The following is a 13,387-nucleotide window of genomic DNA, read 5'->3' on the forward strand; positions in this document are numbered from 1 at the left end:
GATATAGCTCAGAGATAGAAGACTCTAGATTCAATCCCCAGTTCCTGGGGTGCGGGGTAGGAAGCCTTCTGTAATCAGATCACTATGTCTTGGCTTATGAATTGGTAGACAAGCCAGGGGAAGTAACGAGTCCAGATCACTGCATATAGGAACATCATTATATGATCAAAGTTGACATTTCAACTCAATGTGAATAAATTATAGCTGTTGTTTTCAAATAAAGTTAGCACAACTAGAAAAATAAAAATAATATTGGGCTAGGTACAGTGGTCAATGCCTGTAATCCCAGAAGCTTTTGGAGGCTGAGGCAGAACTGCAAGTCCAAAACCAGCCTCAGAAACTTAGCAAGCCCCTAAACAACTTAGTGAGACTCTGTCGCTAAAATTTAAAAAAAAAAAAAAAAAAAAAAAAAAAGCTGGGGGTGTGGTTCAGTGCCCCTGATTACAAAAAAAAAAAAAAAAAAAAAAAAGGTCAGGGCACAGTGATTCACAACTATAATCCTCACAACTCTGGAGGCTGAAGCAGGAGGATCACAAGGTCCTCTTGGCAATTTAACAAGACTTTTCTCAACACACAAAAAAGGGACTGGGGGTGGGAGGCTGGGCGCCGTGACCCACTCCTATAATCCCAGTGGTTCAGGAGGCTGAGAAAGGAGGATCATGAGTTCAAAGTCAGCCTCAGCAATAGCAAGGCACTAAGCAACTCAATGAGACCCTGTCTCTAAATAAAAATACAAAACAGGGCTGGGAATGTGGCTCAGTGGTCGAATGCCCAAGTTCAATCCCCAGTACACCCCACAAAAAAAGGACTGGGGGTGTAGCACAGTGACAGAGCACCCCTAAGTTAAATCTCAGTCACTTAAGGGGAAAACCTATGTATGCATTAAAGTTGTTGTTCAAAGTAAATACTAAGACCAACTTGTTGCAAAAACAAAAAGCAAAAAACAAGCCCCACAAAGAAAATAAAAATTAGCTATCAACACATTCCCTCCCCCATAACCACAATAAACATTGTAAATATCCATTCATCTTTTGTTTTATATGGACAACGTGTGTGTGTGTGTGTGTGTGTGTGTGTGTGTGTACACATAAAATTAGGACCCTACAGTTCCTAATCTCTTTTGATTTTGAAATCTCTTTCTCCTGGTCAATTTTTCCCACCTGTCTCTAAACTTGTGGATACTCTTCTGTGCCAAACTACTCCATCCTTTTAAGCTCCAGTTTCAAGTTGCTTCCTCTAAGAAACCTTCCCTTCAGAGCCCCCAACAGAAAGTGTGGACCACTCTTAATTTTGTCATTACCAATTCTATGACCTTCCTTGAAGCACATCGGGGTCTACCGTGTATGAAAGTTTCTCCTGTGCTCTTCACCTCTCCCATTAAACTAGGGAGCTCCTTTGGGACAGGGAGTCTGCCTCTTTCATAAGTATGTCCTATGGTGCCTAGAATGCATACAGTAGGCACTTTATAAGTCTCTCTGTACAAGAGAATGTAGGCTTCCTTCCCTCTTGAGTGATCTCAAGATAGTGTGTATTAAATTAGTTGAAGGCGAAGAGGGTGGATGCTGGGACACTGGAAGGAAAGAGTCAAAGCTGGGAGCAGCCATTTAAAACTGGCATAACCCTTGGGATCACCCAAATCCACCCTCTACTCACCTCCCAGGGTGGTTCTAAATGATCAGAAAGGAAAAGCCTGCACACAGGGCTCCGTGTATGATATATATTTATATATATAATTGCTCTTATTTTATTGTACTTTATCCTCTTTTTACAGTAGATCTGACACAGGCATTAAATAACTGCAGAGACCAATGGGGGGGGGGGGGTTGCAGGAAAACATGGGGACCCAAAAGGAAGAGAGAGATCCAGGGAAAGGAAAACTCCACGTGTGGGTGGAGTGCAGAGGCTGCAGTATTAATAAAGAAAAGGAAAGTTAGACACGGTGGGGAAGAGAAGGGAAACCAGAGGAGAAGGAGTTAAAATGCCTCTCTAACTAAGGAATACTCAGAGCAGGAGGCCCCTCATTTAACATTCTATGGGCATTATGGGTTTTTTTTAAAAAGGCAAACGGGTCTGAAGGAGATGGAGCCAAGAAATTCAGAGCCTAGATTGAGGGGAGTATTTGAAACTTTCAGGCTGGCATGCAAAGGGAAGGGAAGGAGGGTTGTGGTCAGCCCATAACTTGTTAGGAAAAGCCAGAGAGAGGATGGTGGGGGCAGTTCTGGGCTCAGGGGAAGGAGGTGGACTAGTCCCCCCAGCCAGCTGACATTTCTAAGGTGGCCACTGGGGATGGAGCCAAGATGGCTGCCCCTCCCCCAGAGCTCCCTGGGAAATAGAACTTGAAGGATATTCTGGGAAGGCAAATGGGGGAAGGGAGCTATCGGTAAAAAACAAAGTAGATATTCAGCCTAGGTCAAGCGGGCTTTTCTGAGTAGTAGCTATTTGGATAACAGGAGGGACCTGGAAGGAATTGGAATCAGGGATCACTACAGAATTTTCTAGAGGAATCAACATGAACTCCTCTCTCAGTTCCTCATTTGCTGGCTCATGGAGTCACCATGAGATGAAGCAGGATGTGCCATGAAAGAGGGAAAAGGCCACAGAACCAACTTGTCCTTAATTACAAATGGCTGCCTTTTAGAGGAGGGAATAAGGATAGGCAGGAGGAGAGGAAAGACCTGCTGGAGGAACCAGAAAAGTCAAAGCTACCAAGACAGCAACTGTAGAGACAGGAAATAAGGATGCAAGAGAGAAGGGTACAAGAGCTAGAGCTTAGGAATGGGAGAAGGGAGTACCAGGTTCATTTCTGTGAAGGAAAGGGCTGAAATTAGATGTATGTGTGTGTGTGTGTGTGTGTGTGTATGTGTGTAAGTAGACATTTTCTATGCTCTCAGGGAATGATGGCAGAAGTGGGAGCTCACAACTAACTCAGAACTAGAAAGACTCCTAACTTCTCTGTGGTCATCTTGGTAATCAATCTATTTGTCTCTGACTGAGCTAAGTGTAGGTGGCTCAAAAGATGGTGAACAATGTGTATAGTCAGGGAATCACAGTGGACATCGGGTTGGGTTGAAAAGTCAAGGAAAAGGGGGTGAGGCTCAGACAAGTCATAGCTCTGTTATAAAAAATACCTTTGGGGGTGAGGGAGGGATCAGGCAGGGTCAGGGACATTCCAGAAGCATCCACAGGAGAAGTGGGGCAGGAGGAAGAGAGACCTCAGGTTTTGTTGATGCGGAGTTTGAAGGCCACACGGCCAGCAAACTTGTCTCGCTCATCATCTGTGGCGATGTTGGCAGCATTGATGCGGCATTCCACATTCACCTCCACGTTGGGGGTCACATTCAGGAATTTCACAGCCACCAGGGGCTGTGTGTAGTTCACCTGGGTCAGAAGAGGAAAGTTGCAGATCTAATCCTAGGACAGCTCAGCCTCCTTCCCCAAAACCCCATAGCATCCCCTCAAAGGAGCCATCATCCCAGGCTCCCATGGGACTTACATGAAACTTTTTGCCATAGTAGGGGAAGTACATGAGGTCAATGTGGCCATTGGCAGGGAACATGACAAAGTGACCAAGATTCTCAGCATCTTCATTTCGCTGTAGGGTGCAGGAAAGTAGGGAGTGAGCATGTTAGAAGTGGCAGACACCCAGAAGTTCACTAGATTTCCCTTTGTATTTCCTCACCCCAAATTATTCCTATCTTGAATCTGTTCCTTAAGTTGTGCATTTGTGTGTGGTGGGTCTGTATAACTATGCAAGGGGATAGCCTGTCTCTCATCAAACGGGGAACTCCTGAAGGATGCTAATGACACCAAAACTTCCTACTCCACTACTGCCCCAAGTTCTTACCCCATCCTTGGGAATCGGTTTCTGGAGCAGAGCCAAGAGAGAACAAATAAACAATAAGGGTTCAGTAGGAAGAAAAGGAAAGGCTAATGCAGAAGGACAAGTTTCTGGAGAGGTTAGTGGGGACAACAGGGTTCCAAGGAGAACTTAATGGTGGTAGCAGATGGTTCTAACAGATTAGCAGCTACTAGATACCTAAAGGGAACTCAGATGGGAGGGAGAGCAGGAGAAATGGACAATCTGGAAATAAAGGAGAAGACAGAAAGCTTAGGAGGAGAAGCCAGAGGCCAAGGCATTGATGAAGGAGGGGATGGGTCTATCCTCAGGAGACCTAGATTCTGCATCCTAGAGAGAAGCTAGAGGAATTGAGAATCCCTTAGAGTTAAAGCCACACTGGAGCCCACTCTTACCCCCTTGTCCCTGTAGTGTTGGGGCCTCTGGGAGCAAAAAAATGGTAATAGAAGGATAAATTACTCGGAAACCAGGAAGGACAAACGGATGGATGGATAAGGTCCACAAACTCACCTTCCCAGCACAAGTAACATTCATGCTCTGGTTTGCACCTGCATAGAAGTTGATCACCTGGAGTGAGAAAGGAGGATGGTGAGAGTTGGAGGAAGTCACTTTACAGGCATCCAACTTTAGAGCTTAGCCTCTAAAAACCCCACCTCTCTTGTCCTTTTAGCTATTCAAACAACAAAAAATCTCTCTAGGGCTGGGGTTGTGGCTCAGTGGTAGAGCACTTGCCTAGCACATGTGTGGCATTGGGTTCGATCCTCAGCACCACATAAAAATAAATAAAATAAAGGTACTGTGTCCATCTACAACTAAAAAATAAAAATCTCTCTGATTTCCATTAACCCCAATGAAAGGATGCAACAGTCAACAGGTGGTGACCCCAGCTCCCTCCTCCAATTTCCCTGGGGACCAAGGCCATGGGTACCCGGTTCATCTTGATGAAGACACAGGGCTGCCCAGTGCTGTAACCATAGTGGGTAGGGTCCCCGATGCCAGAGCAGTTGCCCAGCTGGGTCCGGTTGAATTGGCAGGCACGTTTCGGGTAGTTGAGGACCCCATTATCTGGCTGCTCGTAATAGCGCCCAGGGCGGCAGACATCATTCTTTTGGGCTTGGATGGAGTCGTTGTAAGCTAAGGAGTGGGAGGGAGAGAGTCACAGGCCTAATGTTCTACTTCCAGGGTCCCCAATCCCCTGCCCAAGGTTATATACTGGCACATAGCCAGCCACACACTCACGCTCCAAGAACTTGTTGAGCTTCTGAACATGCTGATCCCAACTTTCAGTGTCACTGATGTTGACAATGACATCAAGGTTCTCAGTCTTGGGGCGAATCATCAAGCCTATAGCCAACACGAGCAGGAAGAGGAGTATATAAAAGATGAGAGGCCACACAGAGGAAAGAAAACATGGGGAACCCCAGGATGAAGGAGGGGATAAAGATCTGAGATGGTCTTCCTGTGAGTTTCTCCCAACCCCCAGATCACATCACTTCCAGCTGCATGATATAGGAAGGAAGGCAGATTTCAAGAATTTCCCAGCACATGGTGATTGGGTCATCAGAACCAGTCTCCTGAAAAGAACTGTGAGTTCCTTTTGAAGGTTTGGGGGCACAATGGCTGTTAGAGTGGCTGGTAGGGGGAACCTCATCACTCACCCGGTGTGGCCAGTCGATCCTGGTACTTGGGTGTATGGTCAGAGACAGTCTGCAGCATCACCCACATGGTAAGGGTGAACATGGCCGTAAGGAAGCCATAGAAGACAAGGTAGAAGAGGAGGATGAAGGCTAGAACGAAGAAGGAAATAGCAGATTCTAAGTCTCCCATCATGATCTCACCTAGCCCCATTTACCATTTTTCCCACTCACATGTTCTGCCCTGAGCTGGGCTGCTGAGCCACAGGATGTCTTCGAGCCTACCCCGCGGTGCCAAATGAAACAAACTGGAAAAAGGCAGTGTGTCCAGCTTCCAGCCATGACTCCAAGCCTACTGCTGGTCCTAGGGCACAGCGAAGCCTGACCTTGCAGAGGCCACAATAAACTCTAACTTTCATTGCTGTGATAACCACAAGAAGAGGCCACCGTTATTTTGCCCCTAATTACACTTCCAACTTCTCAATCATGCAGGGTTCTGAAAAGGAACATTTTTTTTTTTACCACTATTTTGGTACACATGCTCAAAGCTGTCTAGTGCAATGACTTTTAAAGCTGGCACTGGCCACTATTCACAGCTAAACTCTCACCACCCTGCAGAGCCTGGACCCTCAGGCTCAAAGAGCAAAATCTTTCTTTTGGCACACCACAGCATCCAAATCTTCAAAGCAGCTCCTGAAATAAAGGGCCTAACACTCTGGCTCAGCTACAAAGTGTCGGGGACAGCTGTCAGATCTTCAGCAGACACCCCACCCTCAACTCACACATGGAACTCTGGACAGAGACTGGGAGAAAACCTGGAATTCCCCTCAGTCTTCCCTTGACTCCATCTCTCTGTCTCTGCTCTCTCACAGCCTGGTATAAGGACTTGTTGATCCCACCACCCTTCCACCTCAGAAGACACTTCCTCTGTGAAATCCTCAGATTGTCCCAGGATTCACAGATCCCTCACATCTCAGGGGCTGGGCCTCAAGCTCCCTGAAGGCAAAGATTGCATTAGATTCTCCTCATGGGCCAGTAAAGCCCTAGATAGGTGGTCTGATGAGGGCAGTGTCCAATCAGAGTGGATAATTGTAAATTGTCACAGAATCCCTTGTGCTTGGACTTCCCAGCTTGACAATCCTTTTTAGAAGAATTTCACCTTCCATCTGCACCTGTGCCTATCACCAGACCCCTGACCTCATCAGGGTTCCTCCACATCCCCTGAGTCTTGTCATGGTAAGGGTGGGGAAGGTTCCCCAGGCCATTGGAGTTCCACAGACACCAGGACTGATGATGTATCCATTTCACCAGTGACCACTCCTCCCTCCACCATTGACATTTGAGCAGAATATACAGCCCTTAGTGTCGCCCCTTCCCCAGCAGCATCCTATCCACAAAGCAGCCACGAAGACTCCAAACACCCAGTAGTGGGATATAGACAAACAACTTCCGCTGTGAAGAACCCTCCTACACCCCCCTCCCAGACCCGCCCCCTCATGAATGTTCCCAGGGTCCAGGGGTTGGGCTCCAGCTAAAAATAGACGGGGTTGGCTAGCTGAAGAGAGCTGGAGGGAGGGAAGGGGCACTCTTTGGAGGTTGGGGGTTAACGGTGTACTGTGACAAGCCCAGAGCAGGAGCTCCGCGGCGCAGACACGCGCGCAGAGCTCGCGACCCCCCGCCCGAGGGGGCTCCGCAGGGGGCGGGAAAGCAGCAGTGACCTACTTTCTCCGCCTCCGCAGCGGCCAGCCGGGAAGATTAGACCGGTGATTCGGCCCCCTCCCAGTTCTGAGCCCGGCAGGGGGGCCGGACGCCAGGGACCCGGCAGGGGAGCTGGGGCCTCGCTGGCGGGACCCTGTACCCTCGAGGCGTCGCCCCGCTACCTCCCCCAGACCCCTCGTACCCCAGCTGGTCCCAGTGCGGCCCATGAACTGGTGCGTCCTCGGATTCCACACGAACTCCTTCCACTCCTCAACCACCTGCCCGCAGCTCTTCTTCTCTTTCTGGATGACCATCTTGGCTGCGCGGGGAGAGTCCCGAGGCGGGGCCGGGGGCTGCAGAGAAGCGGGGGCGACGCGCGCCGAAACCCTTCACGCACTGGAACGAGCGGGAAGCGAAGGCCGAGGGGGCGAGGGAGACCACCCTCAGATATGCAGCTGCTGTAAATTCCGGGGTGCACGGCCACGCGCTGCGGGGTGCTAGCAGCCCGGCGGAGATGCACCGATCCTAGGCCCCCCGACTGCGATGAAAAAGGGGGCTGTCAGAGCAGGGGAGGATGACAAGGGGAAGGGGTGCAAATGCAGTTTCACCCCGCAAACCGTCTAGAAGCAAAACGAAAAGGGATGCAAGAACAGACGGCTACAAAACCCGAACGAAACGCAGAAAAAAGCGGGGCACAAGGAGGCAAGGAAAGGTGGGGGAGGGGGCTGCCCCGAAATCCGAGATGCAAAGAGGCTGTGGAACGCGGCAGGTGGCGGTTCAAAGCTCCTCCGCCAAGCGCAGACCGCCGCACCACTGGTGGCCCAGTCGTGGGGGGTGGGGCGGGGACGCGCAGTTGAGGGACAGACTGGGATGGGGGGTCCCCCAGGCGGAGGCTCCGCTCCTCAGCAGTGCGGGGGCCCCCAGTCGCTGCGCGCGGTCTTTATACTCTGCGACTCCGAGGGTACCCGCCCTTTCCCACCCCCAGAAGCCCCGCCTCCTCGACGCTAGCCCAGGCGACCTCATACATATGCAAATATGGAGAGGGATTGGGACTGCCCCCTGCCGCCTCTTCGGGACTAGGCGGTCTCTTCCCTACCCCCACGCTTGGACTGGAACCGGGTAGGGAAAAGGAATACAACTCGTGTCTGGATGGAGTGGAGGGAAAAATAACCCCAAAGCGACTCATAGGCGGAGAGGGGCTCCGCAGGGAGTTAGAAGGAGACCAAGACAGTGATGCTGCGGAAGACTCCAGGACACAGGGCAGAATGTGAGAGGAATATAGGGAAAGAGTAAGAGATCAAGAAAAATCAGAGTGAAGAGATCAACCAAGACGCTGGACCAGTTGGGATGTAAGCTAGACTAAGCCACACAGAAATGGACAGAAGCCATCATAGTACACTTCCTCCTCCAGTCTCACAGTCTATTGTCCATTCCACCTGATTACGTGCATATGGCCTTTTCCATCTTTCCCAAAGCTTTCCCAGTCCTAGCATTAACCTGAGACCCCAACCCTACAGCCAGGTATCTCTCCCGTTAGCATCCCCCACCCCATGTCTGATCTCTCCTCACTTGCCTATTTGGGTCAGCAAACATTTATTAAGCACCTACTAGAACCAAAGTGCTGCTTTTAGCCCTGGAGAGGCCAAGAATTTTTAGACTGACATTGCAGCTTTCACAGGACTAGAGAGGCCCTTTCCAGTAGGAAAACCTCTAAATACCACACCAGAATCATTATCTCAAGGCCAGGGTATGGCTCAATGGTAGGGCACTTAAGTTACAAGTGTGAAGCCCTGGATTTTTTCCCTACATAGTAGAATGCTTATCTCTCTTTTTTTTTCCCCTCATCTTTCTTCAAATATGTCACTTGTGGGGAGGTTTTCTTTTCTTTTCAACTCTCTAAATTCTTGACTCTGGTCCTCACTGTCTCACATCTTGACTTGTCAAACTCACTCCATTTAGTCCAGGCCACCTACCTGTTGGAAGACCTGCTCAGCTGCACAAGCATGAGCTCAGAATTGCTTGATTTAATGTTCCACTGTTGCCAACTTGAAATTCTTAAGTTTTGGCTTTGAACTTGTGCTTTGTAAGTAAGGTCCCAGGGGATGTTGGAATATTCATATGAGCAAAGGAGATAATATCACACCCAGTCCATTTGAGATGCTCTATGAACATGGAATAATAATTATTCCTAATTATTCCTAAGAGGAGTGGGAGTTGAACCAGACTCAAAGTATGTACAAGGCAAGTGTGTTTTATCTATAACTAAATAAGTGAGGGTGGGAGTTGACAGCCAAGAGACCCACTTCCCATTAGAAGCAGAACTTATTTGAACACAGAAAGATAATGATGGATTCCAGGAGACATTGGTGATCTGGTGATCAAAGCATCAAATCATAGCCTTTCTTTTTTTTTATATACCTTTATTTATTTATTTTTATGTGGTGCTGAGGATCAAATGCAGGACCTCACATATGCTAGGCAAGCACTCTACCACTGAGCCACAACCCCAACCCAAGTCATATCCTTTCTTAATCATATTATGCCCCTATATTGGCCACTTGGGCTGGTAGTAATGACATCAAAGGAAAAGGAGAGCTAGGCAACCCATAGTTCCTTTTGTTTTCAGTCCTTCCTTATTTAGCAGGAAGTTGAAGGTAGAAAAATGTTAATTTTCAAAATTTACACATCAAATAGGCAAAGAAAAAACACCATGATAAGTCACTGTGGAAGAAAGAAAAATATTTTGCCTTGGTTCTTCTAACAGTACTGGGACTTTCTTCCCGCTTTTTAAGCATAGGGCTTCATATTTTCTTTTCCTTTCTTTCTTTCTTTTTTTTTTTTTTTTTAATTCACCAGTACAAAAACCCAGGGGTGCTTACACCACATTCACATACCCTGAGACCCCAGTCCTATTGCTAGGTCTGCTTAGGGTGTCTGCCTAAGCCACATCCCCAAATCCCCAACTCTCCCTGTTTTTTTTTTTTTTTTTTTTTTTTTTATGTGTGTGGGTTTTTTTGTTGTTGTTGTTTTTTTTAATGACAGGGTCTTTCTAAGTTGATTAGGGTTTTGCTAAATTGCTAAGGCCAGCCTGGAACTTGCCATCCTACTGTCTCAGTTTCCTGAATCACTAGGATTACAGGCGTGTATCTCCATTCTTCCTGGCCACATTTTCATTTTGAACTGTGTTCTGCAAATTATGCAGCTAGTCCTTCTTCAATTTATTCTGCAGCTGATTCTGGATTAATTTTCTCAAAATACAGTTTTAATTAGGCCACTCCTGATTCTTCAGTCTAACATGGAGAGTGCTCCACAATCTATACCCAGCTTGGGACCCTAACCTCCATTCTCACTCATCCCGAACTAGTCCTCTACTGGAGCTGAATTGGCCCCTCCCTGAACAGACTGTCTTACCCCCAACTTCACACCTTTGTCCATTTATTTCCTCATCCTAGAAGACTGCTAGCCATTATGAGGCCACCCCCAGCCCCTGACCATTCATTCATTCTATGCATATCTAATGAGCATTTGCCTAGAGTCTACATTATTCTGGTCCCTGTGTTCCGGACAGCCCCTTCCTGTAAACAATAAAAGTAAGCAAACAAAACAATGTAAATATTATGCAACATAATAAAACATGGTGATAATAAAACAGGTATCAGATAAATAAAGCAGGAACCAGAGGGCTGGAGATATAACTCAGTGATAGAGTGCTTGCCTAGCATGCATGAAGGCCTGGGTTCAATCCCCAATACTGAAAAAAAAAAAAAAAAAAAGGTACCAGAAGGCACCTGGTTGGTCAGATATAGCCTTATGAGGAGGTAACTTTTTTTTTTTTTTTTTTTTTTTTTGGTACTTGGAATTGAACCCAGGGGTGCTTAACTACTGAGCAACATCCCCAGTCCTTTTTATTTATGTTTTTTGGGGGGCAGGGGCTACTGGGGATTGAACTCAGGGACACTCAACCACTGAGCCATATCCTCAGCCCTATTTGGTAATTTATTTAGAAACAGGTTGGGGCTGGGGATGTGGCCCAAGCGGTAACGCACTTGTCTGGCATGCACGGGGCACTGGGTTAGATCCTCAGCGCCACATAAAATAAAATAAAGATGTTGTGTCCACCGAAAACTGAAAAATAAATATTTAAAAAAATTCTCTTTTATTTTTTTTTTAAAGAGAGAGGAGAGAGAAACTTTTGATATTTATTTTTCAGTTTTTGGTGGTCACAACATCTTTGTTGGTATGTGGTGCTGAGGATCGAACCCGGGCCGCACGCATGCCAGGCGAGCGCGCTACCACTTGAGCCACATCCCCAGCCCCTAAAAAAATTCTCTTTTAGAAACAGGTTCTCACTGAGTTGCTTAGTGCCTCTCTGTTGCTGGGGCTGGTTTTGAACCATGATCCTCCTGCCTTAGCCTCCTGAGCTGGGATTACAGGTGTGCACCACCAACCCAGATCCCCAGCCCTTTTTAATATTTTATTTTTAAAATTTTGTTTATCTTAGTTGTTGATGGACCTTTGTGTTTTATTTATATGTGGTGCTGAGAATCAAACCCAGTGCCTCACACATTGGAGGCAAGAGCTCTACCACTGAGCCACAACCACAACCCCTTAACATCTTGAGACAGGTACTTGCTAAGTTGCTCAGGGCCTCACTAAGATGCTGTGGCTGGCTTTGAACTCAGGATCCTCCTGCCTCAGCCTTCTGAGCCACTGGAATTACAGGCATGCACCACCACACTGGCAAGGAGGCAACTTTAAATGTGAGTCCTAAATGACCTAAAGGTGCCCTGTGGAATAGGGTAACAAATTTCCAGAAAAAAGAGGGAAGTCCAAGTGCAAAAGCTGGCTTTAATGAAGGAAGGCAAGATTGATGCAGCAAGAGGTAGGCAGGGGCCAAACTCTATGGGTTTTTGTAGGCCAAATGGGACAGTTTGGATTTTAATCAAAATATCATGGAAGTAGGGCTCAGGATGTAGCTCAGTGGTACAGTACTGGCCTAGCATGTGGGAGGCCCTAGGTTCCATACCCTGTATCTCCAAAAGAAAAAAAAAAAGTAAATTTATTTATTTTTTTGGTACCAGGGATTGAACCCAAGTGTGCTTAACCACTGAACAACATACCCAGCTCAAAAAAGGTGAATTTAAAAGCCAGGTGCAGTGGCACTTGCCTGAAATCCCAGTGACTCAGGAAGCTGAGGCAGGAGGAACACAAATTCAAGGCCAGCCTGGGCAGTTTAATGAGACCAAAATAAAAAACTAAAAGGGATTGGGAATATAGCTCAGTTGGTAGAGTGCTTACCTCACAGCACAAGGCCCTGAGTTTAATAACCAGCACCACAAAGAAAAAATAATAAAATAAAAAATAAAAGGCTATGGGGATATAGCTCAGTGGCAAAGCACCCTTGGGTTCAATTACTGGTACCACAAACAAAACAAAACAAATATCATGGAAATAGTTCTAGGGTTTTAGGACTTTAAGCTGTGGAGTGACACAATTGAATTTAACGAAAGTTCTAAGCATGGTTATATGAGCCTCTAGTTCAGCTATTTGGGAAAATGAGACAGGAGGATTACTTGGGCCCAAGAGTTCAAAGGAAGCCTGGGTAACATAGCAAGATTCCATCTGGGGTGGGGGGGAAAGTGATCACCTTGGTGGCTGTCTTGTGGAGATTGGGTTGGATCATGGGAAGCAAAGAGACCAGTTAGGAGGGCTTTTCAGTGAGCAGTCCAAGTGCAGTGTAGCTAGCTTAAAACAGAGTAGCAGGTTGGCAGATGGGTTTAGGATCTATTTTGGAAGTAGAGAGGAATGACCAATGACAATGGGAGGAAGATAGGTATCATCAGCTGCACACATCTGTAATACCAGTTACCCAGGAGACTAAGATAGGAGGATTGCAAGTTCGAGACTAGCCTAAGCAACTTTGCAAAATCCTGTCTGAAAATAAAAAAGACAAAAAGGACTGGGGATATAGCTGAGTGGAAATGTGTCCCTATATTCAATTTCCTGTACTTAAAAAAAAAAAAAAAAAAAAAAAAAAAGCAGGGGAGGAATCTAGGAATGTTCAGTAGTACAGTACTTGCCTAGTATACCTAAGACCATGGGTTCCATCCCAGGCATGTAGCATGGCAAGAAAGAAAAAGATAAAAGATGATGTCTGGTTGCTGAATTGGGCTTAAATATGGAATTTCTCCTTCTACAG

The 13,387-nt window shown here is 46.9% G+C and overlaps 1 protein-coding gene across 1 annotated transcript; it reads right to left on the reverse strand.

Moving 5' to 3' along the window:
- Positions 1-1,703: 1,703 nt before the first annotated feature.
- Positions 1,704-8,204, reverse strand: ATP1B2 (ATPase Na+/K+ transporting subunit beta 2). Its single transcript, XM_081272607.1, has 7 exons — positions 7,391-8,204; positions 5,515-5,643; positions 5,096-5,200; positions 4,785-4,990; positions 4,367-4,423; positions 3,494-3,592; positions 1,704-3,378 (listed from the first exon to the last, which is right to left on the reverse strand). The coding sequence occupies exons 1-7, from the start codon at positions 7,500-7,502 to the stop codon at positions 3,214-3,216; spliced, it is 873 nt and encodes a 290-aa protein (XP_081128733.1). The 5' UTR covers positions 7,503-8,204; the 3' UTR covers positions 1,704-3,213.
- Positions 8,205-13,387: the final 5,183 nt, after the last annotated feature.

Source organism: Spermophilus citellus (genome assembly GCF_964194105.1).
Source record: "Spermophilus citellus genome assembly, chromosome: 17".
NCBI classification, from domain to species: Eukaryota; Metazoa; Chordata; class Mammalia; order Rodentia; family Sciuridae; genus Spermophilus; species Spermophilus citellus.